At 52.4% G+C, this 13643-nt stretch overlaps 3 protein-coding genes across 3 annotated transcripts; 1 reads left to right on the top strand and 2 right to left on the bottom strand.

Annotated features, from left to right (window-relative positions):
* Positions 1–3328: 3328 nt before the first annotated feature.
* J4E88_006028 (uncharacterized protein) lies at positions 3329–3958 on the bottom strand (the record flags this gene model as incomplete). Its single annotated transcript, XM_049399659.1, has 2 exons — positions 3329–3646; positions 3701–3958. The coding sequence occupies 2 exons, from the start codon at positions 3956–3958 to the stop codon at positions 3329–3331; spliced, it is 576 nt and encodes a 191-aa protein (XP_049254672.1).
* Positions 3959–7645: 3687 nt separating this feature from the next.
* On the bottom strand, positions 7646–8772 carry J4E88_006027 (uncharacterized protein; the record flags this gene model as incomplete). The annotated part of the gene is made up of 2 exons (XM_049399658.1): positions 7646–8214; positions 8271–8772. 2 exons carry the CDS (start codon positions 8770–8772, stop codon positions 7646–7648), a joined length of 1071 nt encoding a protein of 356 aa, XP_049254671.1.
* Positions 8773–10695: 1923 nt separating this feature from the next.
* On the top strand, positions 10696–12813 carry J4E88_006026 (uncharacterized protein; the record flags this gene model as incomplete). The annotated part of the gene is made up of 1 exon (XM_049399657.1): positions 10696–12813. The coding sequence occupies one exon, from the start codon at positions 10696–10698 to the stop codon at positions 12811–12813; it is 2118 nt and encodes a 705-aa protein (XP_049254670.1).
* Between the last annotated feature and the right edge of the window lie 830 nt (positions 12814–13643).

The following is a 13643-nucleotide window of genomic DNA, read 5'->3' as shown; positions in this document are numbered from 1 at the left end:
GTTCTTGTCCGCAGATCTTCTTGTTTCCATTGCGCCTCATCGTCGACCCAACATGACCAAGACACTTCCCCGCTGTGGAATCATCAGACGTCGTTAACACATCCAAGGCACATTGCTATCGCAGTGGTACCGTGTATATCACAAGTAAAGCATCCGATGATGTGGCTGGGACGGACTGTGTGTGTGTTGGTCATATACTATTCGAGCAATGGCCTTTCACATGTCACCCCCTCTTCCGCTCTAGACTAATCGCGCTTCTTCCCAAGCCCATCTTTACCGTCCATACACTGTACATCCGAGCGCCTGGATCATACCTCGGCACACGCCCGCCTACAGTTTTGAGGCCGCAACCGGGGAACCGACCTGTGGTAGCCGTGTTAGCTTACGTTCACATGCTTGAGTGCTATGGGGTGCAAGCAGGGTAGTGGTCGTGAGGTTTATTAACTTTATTCGTTTTGGCTACAGACTCTCATGGTCTGGACATTGGTATAAGGTTACAAGGTATATCAAAGACATAAAGAAAGCTGAAGGTTACGCAAAGTGTAGACTACAACTTGGCGGCTCCTTTGGGCGCACCTACGTTTGTGATCTCATTGTAGAGCAGTCTGAGATATCGTTAGCATGTGTTGTCAAGCAAGTAGGAGAGTGTTGAACTTACGATGTCAAGAACTCGGCGTAGTCCTCTCCAGTGACCTGTCCCTCAAAGTACTTAGCCGCAAGATGGAACTTGTTGCCCTTTGGTGCCTTGTCGCTGAGTGCCTTAGCCTGCTCGTGCAGAAGCTTGAGCGCGTAGTCCTTGGTCACCTTCTTGCCCTCGGCAGTCTCGACGTTGTGCCTGGTCCATTGCCACAGTTGACTTCTTGAGACCTCGGCTGTAGCAGCGTCCTCCATGAGGTAATTGATGGGTACACAGCCGACACCACGTACCCAGGCCTCCATGTAGCTGAGACCGATGTCAAGGTTCTTGCGAATGCCGTCCTCGGTGACCTTGCCGGGCACGTTCATGTTGAGGAGGTCGTTGGCAGTGATGTGGACGTCTTCGCGGCGGACGTGCATCTGGTTGGGCGTAGGCATGTGCTCGTTGAAGACTTCGCTCGCGATAGCCGCAAGGGCTGGGTGAGCTACCCATGTACCGTCGTGGCCAGCGCGTGCCTCGCGGAGCTTGTCGGCGCGCACCTTGGCCATGGCAGCATCGTTTGCTTTCGGGTCGGTCTTGATCGGAATCTGAGCAGCCATACCGCCCATGGCGTGTACGCCGCGCCTGTGGCAAGTCTTGATGAGAAGCTTGACGTAGGCGTCCATGAAGGGCGAGGTCATGGTGACGGAGTCGCGGTCGGGGAGGACGAAGTTGGGGTTCTGGCGGAAGCGCTTGATGGTGCTGAAGATGTAATCCCAGCGACCGCAGTTGAGACCTGAGGAGTGGTCGCGGAGCTCGTAGATGATCTATGTAGCAGTCAGTGTAATCCAGATTTGTTGGTGGTGTGCTCAACGTACCTCATCCATCTCGAAAGCGGCGGTGATGGTCTCGATCAAGACGGTACCGCGAATGGTTCCGCGCCTCATGCCAGTGTAGTCTTGCGCCAGGTTGAATGCATCGTTCCACAGCCTAGCCTCAAGATGCGACTCCATCTTTGGCAGGTAGAAGTATGGTCCCGCTCCGCGCTTGACGAGCTCGTGTGCGTTGTGGAAGAAGTACAGTCCAAAGTCGAACAGCCCACCAGAAATGGGCTCTCCATCAACGGTGAAGTGCTTCTCCTCAAGATGCCATCCTCGCGCGCGAGCAATGAGTGTGGGAAGTGTTCGGTCGGTGCGGAGCTTGTACTCCTTCTCGCCTTGCTTGAAGTCGACTTGCTTGCGGATGGCGTCGTAAAGGTTAAGTTGACCGTTGATCATGTTGTCCCATGTTGGTGCAGATGAGTCTGGTGAAGGTTAGCTATCGTCCCTTTCACACGCAGGATTGAATACATACCCTCAAAGTCGGCCATGTATGTCCAGACGTTCGAGTTCAGGGCGTTGACTACCATCTTGCGATCTGTCGGGCCCGTGATCTCGACGCGCCTGTCAACGAGACCTGGCGCGGGTGGTGCGCCCTTCCAAGCATCGTTCTCACGGATGTGCTTGGTCTCTGGGAGGAAGTCGAGAAGATTTCCCTTGTCGAGCTCAGCTTGTCGGATTACTCGTCGCTGAAGCAGCGCCTTCCGGCGCTCATTGAATGTGCGGTGGAGAAGCGCAAGGAAGACACAGGCGTCCTTGCTGAGGATGTGACGGTTCTGGTCGTTGAGGTCGCCGAGGATGTTGACCTCCCGCAGGATACTATCGGCGCTAGCTGCCATTGTGAAAGATGTAAATGTCTGATACAATTGATGGATATGTTCAAGTACTCAAGGTACGAAGGGAGGAATGCAATGGGATATGCAGCGTGCGGAGAGGGCTGGGCGGTCGGCAGATAATATATTCATGATACAGACGTCACCCATCTTGACGTCTGGGCCGAGGATCTTCTGGGTCGGCAGACTGATGCAGGCTAGTCGGCTGGCCGTGAATGGTAAACGCCAGGCCCACGTTCGGGGGAGGGGAGCTCCAAGCTTGTGACGGTGCCAAGTCCGGAGCTGAGATGCGGGGATAACCCAGCCCGTTAGCACTAACTCGCCCGATCAGCACAGCAAACCCTGAGCAACAGTGGGCTAGAAGACGAGTAGACGCGAAATATCTCTGCGCAGTATCGCCGTGGTAATGATTTTCAGAGGGATTCATGGATATCTGGGGCTGCTGACGGAGTGCGCCGGCAACTGACGGAAGTCGCGATGCTGATGCGTGATAGCAAGCGCGTCCCCGATAGCTTCGCCGGCCACTTCCGATGGCGCGTACAACTAAGAGTGCGCATTCTGACCACGGCACTTCTACGAAATCCTGGAGTCGCGCAACGTCCTTATGATTTCCAGTCATGTCCAGCAGCAATGGGCGATGTCGATCGCCGAGTGAAGACGTCAATGGATCGTCATCCTTCCACGGCGAGCAGCACGGGAATAAGATCACCATGATGCATCGTAAGGCCATGCAAAGCACAAACTGTAACTGTGTCGCCTGAGAACATGCGGCGATATCTTACCACGCTATCCCGCATCTACGAGTGAAGAGGTTACCATACCCTTACACGCATGACTTGGGGGCGAAGTTGAGGTTTGTTGGAAGCATGTTGAGGTTTGGATTGGCATTTCATCTCGCGGACGGCTCTTTAGCATAGCTTGACTAATACATTGCACAGGTATGCTAGCTACGGGAATCCTGTCACCTCTATCATCCCTTCCAAGCTCTCACCTCCCAACCTCTATAGCTTCTTTGGGGTAATCGCAAAAGGTTTCGCCTCGCCCTTCAAGCCAAAGCTGCAGACTCCACTTCCACCACATGAACCAGCGAGGTTCTGGCTGCCCGTGAAGTAACCTTCCGCTTCATACGTCGCCGTGTACTGCGCACCCTGGTACTTGACGTCGGCTACGTGGGTAAACTTCAGGGTGAAGTCGCGAGTTCCGAAACCATCGCTTCCCTCCAGGACGTTCATGACCCAGTAGCCATCGGATGTGCCATCGCACGGCCAAGTCCGGTCTAGGGGGTTCTCGCCATTGGTATACCATTGCGCTTTGCAATTCTAGGGACACGTCAGCAAATGTACTGGAGTAAGAGACAGGAAATTTAGACGTACGAGTCCTTGACTTCCAGCTGGCGCGGTGACGGTGGTATTATCGAATTCTGCAGGACCAAGATCGATCACGTTGGGGTCTGTCACGTCGGCTGTGATGGAAGCCCATGGATAGCTACCAGGGCGTCCCGACGGCGTGTAGACATTCACCCTGGTGACTTGCCAGTCCTGAAGCGCACTCTGACGGGCCGCCAGGGGAGATGCAGCGGCTGAAGATGTGATTGCCACAATGGCAGCGAAAGCGGTTTGTGTGAAGTGCATAATGAAAATTGGTTCGAAGTACTTGTTGGTGCCTAAGAGATGGGATCTTCTTTCACCGACAAGCCCTCCACTCTTATATACGACTCTAGGCGTCCAATACGAACATCGTCATCATCGTACATCCGCCTTCCCGAACAGGTACCCACGATCCTGCCTTGATGAAGAGCTTCACACGGCACGTTGCATTAGTCACCCCACAGTCAGGCACCCCGGGCCTAATTATAGCAGGATCGACGTCAGCGTACTTACAATCTCCCACTCACGATGTCATGTTGCTGGTACTCGTACGATCGCCTCGCCCAAGGAACACCTTGAACGTATATTTTCTAGATGTCTGCATTGCCTTGGGACTCTATACACATTAGCTGTTTAGGTCCTTCTATTATACCAGGTGTGACCTTTTCGAAGAAGCTTAACCGATGTTTCATCCGCAGGACCAGCCTCGTCGACTCTTTGCTTCTTTGCAAACATGCTCAAGAAGATACCAGGGTGTTCTCAGCGTAAAATGGTGACGGTGAATTTTCAACGCAGATTGCATCAGAGATCACGGGCAAACATGTCGAACAATACCCAGCATTACGCAGTCTCGATCGCACAACACGGCATCTAAGCAACGACAGTTTTCGCACAATGCTCATCAAGCGTTCTCGCTACGGCTTATGTGCCGCGCATCCGACGAACAGATAGTGGAAGCCTGACAACTATCAGCACCTACTTCAGAACAGCGATGCCACCTGTGGAGGGGGGCTGGGGGGACAATGTTCTTGAGAGTGTCGAAGGGACATTTGATTGGAACTCAAGCTGACAAGTATTCGAATAAAAACATGACCCCCTTGGACACCCTTGTATGCAACGCGAAGCCAGTCCTTCCATCCGCTGCCATCAGGTTACAGCTTCTTCCGCACATCTAGCAGCTCAGCCTCCCTGCTGTGTGCAGCGGTCAGTGCTGACTACCCCACAATTTCCAGGAACTCGTTGAATCTGGCATAGTCTTCGTATCTTTCCCGTAGCCGTCGCCTAGCTTCATCTGCTTGTCGCATTCTTCTGCGTCGTATTTGGATCGTACAGTCTATTGCGAAGGGGAAAGTTAGTTTCAGCGAAGTCCGTTGTTATAGATATGGGTTCAGCTTACGGCGGAAGGGTATGCACAGCCACTCGCGTAATTGGGGCGAAGCGATCAACACACCGATGAGGATACCAAGGACTGCAACGCAGACTCCGATAAGGGTAATGGTGTCTTGTCGCGACCACCCTGTTCGAATTGTATTGGGTGCAGTAGATAATAAGCCATCGCGACCAGATGGTACTGACACTGCTTCAGCGCAGTTACAAGAAAACAGCGCGAATAACACAGCGAATGATGTCATAGCTTATATCCAGTGCTGGGTGTGAGTAGTTGTCTGTCAGAGCGCGGGCGGGTTGCTGGGAAGGGAAGCAATGACGAGCCTTGAATTCGACCCCGACGGCTAGGAACAGAGAATTGATATCGGAGGTAATTTTGAGTGAACAAATGCTGACAGTTACAAAGAACTTATGAGACTCTTTACTGCTCCAAAGCAATATTGTGGCATCGTCGAAGCAATTCTATATACTATTGCCATCACGATGTTCCGGTCTGAAATGAGGGCGGTCGTCGAGACGGTCGAGGCAGCCTGGAGTGTGCCTCGAGGGGTTTAGGCCTCAAGAGGGTTAGCAGATCTGAACTGGGGCGTATCAGCGAAGGTCCCGTACGCCTCAAGTCCCGATGCTGCGCTTCCCATATCGCACTGATTGGCTTTTACCGGGATGATCTGCATGCACATGACAGCTGTGCTTAAGGCACCACACGTAGCAGCTCCATGACCCTTTGTAAGCTTACGATGCCCTACCTATTGAGATGGCGTTTAAACTGAGGATAGTTGATGTTCTGCACCTTGCCACACTAATCCATCAAGACAACAAATTTTCAGACAGGGTTCTGAAACCGCTCGATTCAGGAAGACGCACAGCCTTATCCAGATAAAATACAAACTTTTAAGCGACAAAGCCAGGCCAGGTAGGGTCGGAAGCGAGACTACCACAAACTCGCTTTTCCACTAGCTTTTACCCATATTCCTCAAACTCCTCGCGTCCAGTCGCCTTCCAAACCCGATCACATGAGTTTACTCTATGCTGTAATGTAGGCTGCTGTAAGCTCTCAAACTTCATAATATTCGTGCAACGCCATAGATAGCTTTCAAATCTGATCGCCTCGATTGCTATCTCAAGTCACCTGGGCCAAGCTTCGTGGCTCAGAACCCTCCCCTTCGCGTCCGTAACAGCTCATCGTAGCGCTCTTGTAGCTGCCGGTGTATCTCTCTATGATCCTTCATCTTCCAATTCTTGATGCTGGAAGGTCGATGTTTTGACGATAGTATATTGGACGGCTCATGACCTTGCCACTGTCAGCTTTGTTGTCTCAGTGTATCATGAACGAGGAGTGCTTACTGCGCCACTTGGGAGACCTCTGCAGCCATTGAAAGCGCTTGTACAGCCTCACTCGTAGCTCAGGCGACGAAACAAGAACCCCAGCTAGGCCAATAAAGACAGTGACGAGTGCGATGCAGACTCCGACAAGAGTGAAAACGTCTTGTTTTGACCAGGGCGTTTGATGCACGCCCAGGGTAGTGGAGGTTTGCGAGGGAATCGGGCCTGCGAAAGTGCTTGCAGACCGATTTGGGATGATCAAGAGTGCAGTAACAAAGAACTTCGGAGTAAGAGTGATCACGTGCAACGTAGTAGAACCTGGCATACCGACTGACGGTGTTCTGAGTAGTAGCAAATGATTGCTCGGCGAAATTTAAGTAAAGGTTTGAGAAGACACGGTTCTGAGGGAAGAGATCAAAGTCGGAGGAGAGCCATCGTCAAGTGAGGGAGAGCACACGACATATATCTATGCGTGCCTCATTGAGTGTGAAATTGTCCGTTCTGCCTCAGCCTCAGCCTCAGCTTCAGAAAAGCCGTGTCTCAACTCGAACGGCCGCTGACACTAAGCTCGTCCTTTTCTCTTTGGCGGGGTGGCTTGTGTTAATTGGTAGATGCTCGGAACTCTGAAAGCTTAAATGGCTAAACAGCCCCCCAGTTCTGGGCGAACGCTGAAAAGGCTTACCTGGCTAAAGACGCTTATGGTTTTGTGTGAGCGCTGTAGACGGAAAAGCTTACATGGCTAAAGACGCTCAGATCGTGTGTGAACGCTGCAGGCTGGAAAGCTTAACTGGCTAAAGACCCTGGAATTACCCGCGGCATGAAATATACTGACAGTTAAGTAGAAAGCAGCTCAATGTAGTCTGCGCATGTGTATACCGCACTCAAAGACCACCCATGTGCTCACTTGCGGGTATTGCAGGGGTTGACGACTACATTTTGTTGGCATTCTATCTACCCACAAACATCTGTCGAGTTTCGACCTCACTACGCGTTAGATTATGGTGATTAACCAATCGGTCTAGGATTTCATCCCTTCTTGGATCAATCGCATAATGTCCTGATGGCAAGCACAATATTACGGGTATTGCTCAAACAATAGACATGACTTCTCAAAGATAATGGTCAGGCAGCTCTGAAAACGTGCGACTCCCAGCATGCCCATGAATGCCTCACATCCTTCTGAGGAGGGTAATCAATTGATGTCTGACTTGAACACAATTTCGCAATGCTCTCAGTTGGCATTTACAAGTTTGCGCGGTCGATACGCTTGCCGCTTTCGTCAAATCGGATCTGCTTCCCGCTGACGAGCGCCTCCTGTAACCAAGCTCCGATCTGCACAGCCTTGACAGCGTTCTGAAACTCCAATGGCACCGGGGTGTTATCCAAGCACGCCGCAGTGAACTCGTTCGCTTCCTTGACAAAGCCAGGCTCAAATCGGCCCCAGTAGTCGCTGGGTACCTCTCGGGTGATACCAGCCTTGGAGTAGTAGTTGACGAGGTTCTTCTGGGGGTTGAGGTTGACAGTCAACTTTCCCTCGGTACCGATGATCTCCGTGACATCCTCTTGGCCGTGCGTCATCATGCGAGAGGCGTAGTAGTGTGCGATTCTGCCGTCCCAGAACTCGACGATACCGACGGCGTTGTCGTAGTCCTTGTGTTGCTTGAGGCCTGGCAGGATGGCGACAACACCGTTCGCGGAGATGGACTTGGGTACCACGTTGGAGCCGAAGTACCATAGAGTTAGATCGATGTCGTGCACGGACATGTCGACGAAGACACCGCCAGACCATGCAGCGTACTGAACGAAGAAGTCTAGGCGAGACAGTCAGTAAACAGCTCATCAAGATATGAGTTATTCCATTTCGTACCTGGGTCAGGGTGTTGCCTGTCGCAGGTTTGTGACCGGACAACAGTTGGTCTGCCGATTGCGCCTTCCTCAATCTTCTTCGCAACATCTTGGTAGCTGTCGTCGAAACGTCGGGAGAACCCGCACATGACCTTGAGATGCGGCTTCTTCGCAGCTGCGTCAACGACGTCTTGGCAAATCTGAACACTGGTGGAGAGAGGCTTCTCGCAAAGGACGTGTAGGTCCTTCTCGATAGCTTGGAGAGTCTCCTCAGCATGTACCGAGGTTGCAGTGCCGATCACTACAGCTTCGAGACCTTTGTGCGCGAGCATCTTCTTGTAGTCGTCGTAGAGTGTCACGCCGTATGGCTCGAGGTGCTCTTTGCCCCATTTGAGCTCTTGTTGATCTGGAGAGAATGCGGCGACAAGCTCAGCGCGGGGGGTCTTGTTCAAGATGTTCAAAGCGTGTCGGGCGCCCATGCGGCCCAGACCGGCAACAGCGACTTGCAGTCTGTGAGGAGCCATCTTGAAGCGATTAAAAAATGAGCAAAGATCTTGATACTTTGAGATAGCAAGAAAGAGAGAGATAGTGGAATGGTGTGAGCGCGGTGTGAGCACTCTGAGGAAGACATTTTATACGAATTGTGGGAAGATCACTAATTCTCGTGCCTCTTCGGAGGAGGTTTTCGTAGATGTTTTGTCCATCTTCGGCTCGGCCTCTGATTGGCTAGACAGCGTTCGTACAAAGTTCGGAGGAGGTTTTCGCAATGCAATGCACGCCAGTGTGGAGAACATGCGGGCGGCGTCCTTCAAACAGGTGCCAACAAGACTGTGCGGGGCTCGGAGGAGGTTTTGGGTGGTAAAATACGCCAGCGTCAAGGCGAAGATCCGGCACCAAGACCGTGCACGAAGAAGGTGCAGCGATGGCAAGAGACCCCGCGGCGGCAATTTCTTCCGTCTTCTGCTCCCAAACTTGGAAGGCCACGCTTGCTTCGGCACTAGACTATACACTTCCAGCACGGGACAAAAGACGATACCGCTTCTTTTTTCACCATGTCTCCACGTCGCGGCCCCGGACGAGCCGTATCTGAAGTTCGCCGCCCATGCTAGTCTGCTGTGTAGCCCCGGCTTGTAAACGCTTCATACTTGGCAACGGAGAGCGTGCAATGGGCTTTCAATGAGAATGATAGAATGCCATAGTAATACGGTGGGTAGACTTCTGAAAATGCAACACTGCTGTCGACCGTGAATCAACCTTGGAACCCTCAAAACCATGCTGCCTCGGCCTTCTCGACACCTATCATCTTAGCGAGCCTCGTACCGTCAATCGCTCATAGTGCACATGATAATACTGTTCATGCGACGGTGCCTGTTCGCCATCGCTAGCTGTGCGCGCCCAGGTACTGGCGGATTGCAACGGTGTGAAGGCATGGCCATACGTCGGATAGTTGAAATTTATCAGTTCTGAGTAAAAGCCTCCATGTCAGCTTCGCCGTCTTTTGAAGTGGGAAGAGTGCAGCATGAGAACGCACCATCTGGGGTAGGACTGCGACGGGATCCGCTGCGCGACTTCCTCCGCTTGGACCACGCTAGCGAAGAGGCGATTCCCAACACGGCTACAACCACACCAATAAGGCCAATGATAGCTTCCGTGGACATACGACCATTGAGGTTGTCGGAGCCGATAGTTGATCTCTGGTGCATTGTGTCTTTCTTCGACGATGTTGGAATTGCAGAGATGGAGACGAAAAAGGCCATAGACGCCGTCAAAGACCGACGGCCGCAGTGCGAATCCATGCGAGCAAGGGATGGAGAACAAACCGATCTCACTGATCAGAAATCTGAGTTGCAGAATTCAGAGCATGGCGGGAGCCTTTGATATTCATATGCATGATCCAAAACATGCGACATAGCTGTCGTGTGGGTAGCACGGCGCTTCCAAAATGGCTGTTAATTATTGAGAGACATGTACCTTATACAGAACCTGTCCTCAGCTCAAAGACCCTTAATTATCTCGATTGCGCCTACACGCTAGATTTTGGTCCGCCCACGCGCCAACCAGAACTCAAGCATTTCCGATAGGCTGCGCTAGATGCAACACACAAGCACAATGTACACATATTCTGCTCGTGGCGTAAGGTGGCTTGCAGCACTGCCGTAACATGACTGCCGCAAGGTGCGTGATCTGCCTATCGGACTATGGCTCAACTCAATATTTTAATCGTTTGCCTCCAATCAGGCTCACGATATCCAAACTCAATGATTGTGTTGACCGCAGCCCTGGAGATACCTCTCACTCGTGAACGACTTGGATCAACCGCTCCAAGACAAGATAGGCTTAGTGCAGTCCGGCTGACAGCGATTTCTAGCGTGGTACTTGGATCAACCCGCGACAAAACCCCCGGCAAATCACACTTCCCACGCCCAACTCCCACCAACGCAGACAAAATGAACGAGACACTCAGGGAACTCCATCGCGATCTTGCCAACAAATACCGACAGCATGGCCCCCGCATCGAAGAAAGGTGGCGTTCGCTTAGCCAAGAACAACGCAAGAAGATCATGCAGGCTGGCTCTCGTGATGGCGCTGTCCTGAAGCATGCTGAAGATACGAGCTTAGAGAATGTCTACAAGTTCATTCCCGAATGGAATATACGCGACATCACTGCCCTTTCATCAAACTTCTTCCTCGATATGCTAAAGCACCGGGCAACCCTGCCACTCAAAGACCAATACGCGACAGGGTTCAATGGACGTCCAGGCGATCACGCGCATATAGTTGATATGATGCAGAGGAAGAACCTACGGCTCCAAGACGCCGCCCAATTCAAGAACTGTTACACGCTTTTCTTGACGGAGGATGGCTACGGCGAATCGGTCCAGATCCTCGCAGAAAAGCGGGAAGAGGTTTTGGCAAACATGAAGCCGGCCATACAAGCTCAAGTCATAGTGCCCCAAGCTACTGGCGAGCTAATTCTCATGCGACAGGTGAATCTGATGCAGCTACTCAACATCAGCATTGAAGACATTCTCGATACCGCGTCTACCACGCGAACCCAGACGAAGCGCCCGAAGAAGCCAGCCGACGAGGCGACTGCAGCTCTAGCAAAGTTGTCCGTACACTCGGCTCCGAAGAAGGTCGAACTCTCAGACCTCGTTGACATGGCTCGCGATCAGGTGTCGTCGCGTGAGGATCTCATTAGTCTGATCTCCACTGAGCCTACGCTTCTAGCCCATGAAGTCAACTTTTGCTTCTTCAGTAGGCCGGAACTTGTCGCCGACGAGAAGGGCCGCATGTTACCTGTACATACAGATAAATACATCAGCGGTGCTGTATTCGATGCCGTCCAGAGCGCAGTAAAGATCGCTACCACATGGAACTACATTGGCCGTCTCATGGATTTGCTCAAGGATTCATCAGACAAACAATTCCGAGCGACCATTCTCAAGGAGCTGTCGAACACTTGCCACTTGGAGTATCTGCGCGCTCAGAATGGATTCAAACGTAGTGTGGCCGTCGGCATGGGAGGCAGCAAGTGGTTCAAGCGCATGTCGACCGTACAGAAGGACGACGTTCCGCGGATCTTGCTGAAGCGAAGCCCCGAGTCTTTGACAGTAGAGAACCCGCAGTTACACTACATGCTTCGACTCTGCCAGGAGGATACAAATTGGTCCGGGGCTGCGCAGTGGCTTCAGAAGCTAGAAGATCTCCATCGAGCCCATCCGCTAGAGCGAGACAATCTCTCGGAACGAGAATACGACTGTCTCGGAGACCTGGCCATCATCGTCACCTTCATCCAATCTCTTTCGTTAGTCGCGCAATTACCCGCACCGAACCACAAGAAAAGCCAGCCATTCGTACCAGGCTACACAGCTTTGGACAAGGAGTTGAGGTCGTTGAAAGACGGTATAGACCTCGGCGAGTACGCCATTCCGATCGACAACTTGCTGGAGCCGGGCATGGCTGAAGGCGCTCTTGCAGCACTAGATAAGTATGTCGTTGAGAAGGCGGGTACCAAGCTCGGCTTTCTCTACCAGGATCTGGTTGCGGACTGTATTTCGAGCATTCAGCAACAGTACGAGCAACAAAAGTTGAAAGCTAGTCAAAGCCAAGCTGAATACAAAGCACCGTCAGCCCCCGAGACCCCAGCATCGAACATTGAGCAGCGCAAGCAGAAGGAGAAGACGCGACCGGCGCAATCTCCCATCTACGACATAACGCCACAACACACCACAGATGACCAGCCCGTTTCATCAAAGGAGACCTTCTACGTCAAACCCTCCACTGCCGCCGTCTTATCGTCGTTGTTCTCAAGATCGTCAGCAGCTCATAGCCCAGTACGTTGGGACGCCTTTGTAGCTGCCATGACAGACGTCGGCTTTACAACTGATCCCAAAGTCGGCTCAATTTACACATTCGTTCCTCCCGAGAAGGTGTCAGTGCGTAGAAACCTAACGCTTCATCGGCCGCATCAGGCGAGTATCGAGGGGCGACGTCTTTTCATCTACTCCCGGCGCTTGAAGAAGGTGTATGGCTGGGATAGCTCCACGTTCGTTGCGGAGTAGGCGTAGTTGATGTTGTGTAGATAGGTATGTAGGCGCTGAGCTTTGCTCATAAGACGATATGATCGCGACCTAGGAGCGCGATTTCATCAAACCTTTCAATATGCAAGACTCCGATGTGTGATTGGGGTTGCGCACCTTTCGAAAGCTCATTGCGCAAATGAGATGCTACTCTGGATGTGATCTAGTTCACCTCAGGTACGTACAAACTGAACAGGTCTACAGACAAGCAGATGAGGTAACATAACCTCAATGTAGGCTCCAGGGTGTTCAGTTTCTGCCTTGGTTGACGTGAACCCATAGCAATGCTTTGGCGCGCCGACCGTCTTGTTGTCGCGTCAGACGAGGGCGCCAAATTTGGGGGGCTGGAACGGCGAATTTCAAGGATCAGCAGGGCTCCTGCCGCCGGCCCGCACCCGCACCTGCTTCCCTCCTCCAACACCACCACATTGCCATTGCGATGGACTCGTATGACGCGACACACCAGCTAGAGCATTATGCGCACGCCTAAGACGATAGCCATTCGCGAGCCACCCATTCAGGCAGACTTTTGCTATGTACTGAGCCTCAATATGGGCGGCAGTGTGATCCGTGTTCGGCTTTCTACGCCAGGAAGCCACGTCGGAAAGCAAGCCACAACTGAGGCTCGCAGTCTAGCCCACAGACATGGCGTCAACCCGGATCAATCATTCGCTGGGCAAGACATCCAGGCGCGGGGTGCATTGCCAGCTGAGTGAATGTTCATGCGCAAGCTCCTCAAGGCAACATTGAGGCGCAGCGGTTAAGGCGCCTTTGCATATAGCTAGCCACGAAGGCCGGACACGCGATGTACA

The sequence above is a fragment of the Alternaria novae-zelandiae genome (assembly GCF_023758075.1).
Source record: "Alternaria novae-zelandiae strain BMP 2774 chromosome Unknown scaffold_11, whole genome shotgun sequence".
NCBI classification, from domain to species: Eukaryota; Fungi; Ascomycota; class Dothideomycetes; order Pleosporales; family Pleosporaceae; genus Alternaria; species Alternaria novae-zelandiae.
This window is presented reverse-complemented; position numbering and strand designations above follow the sequence as displayed.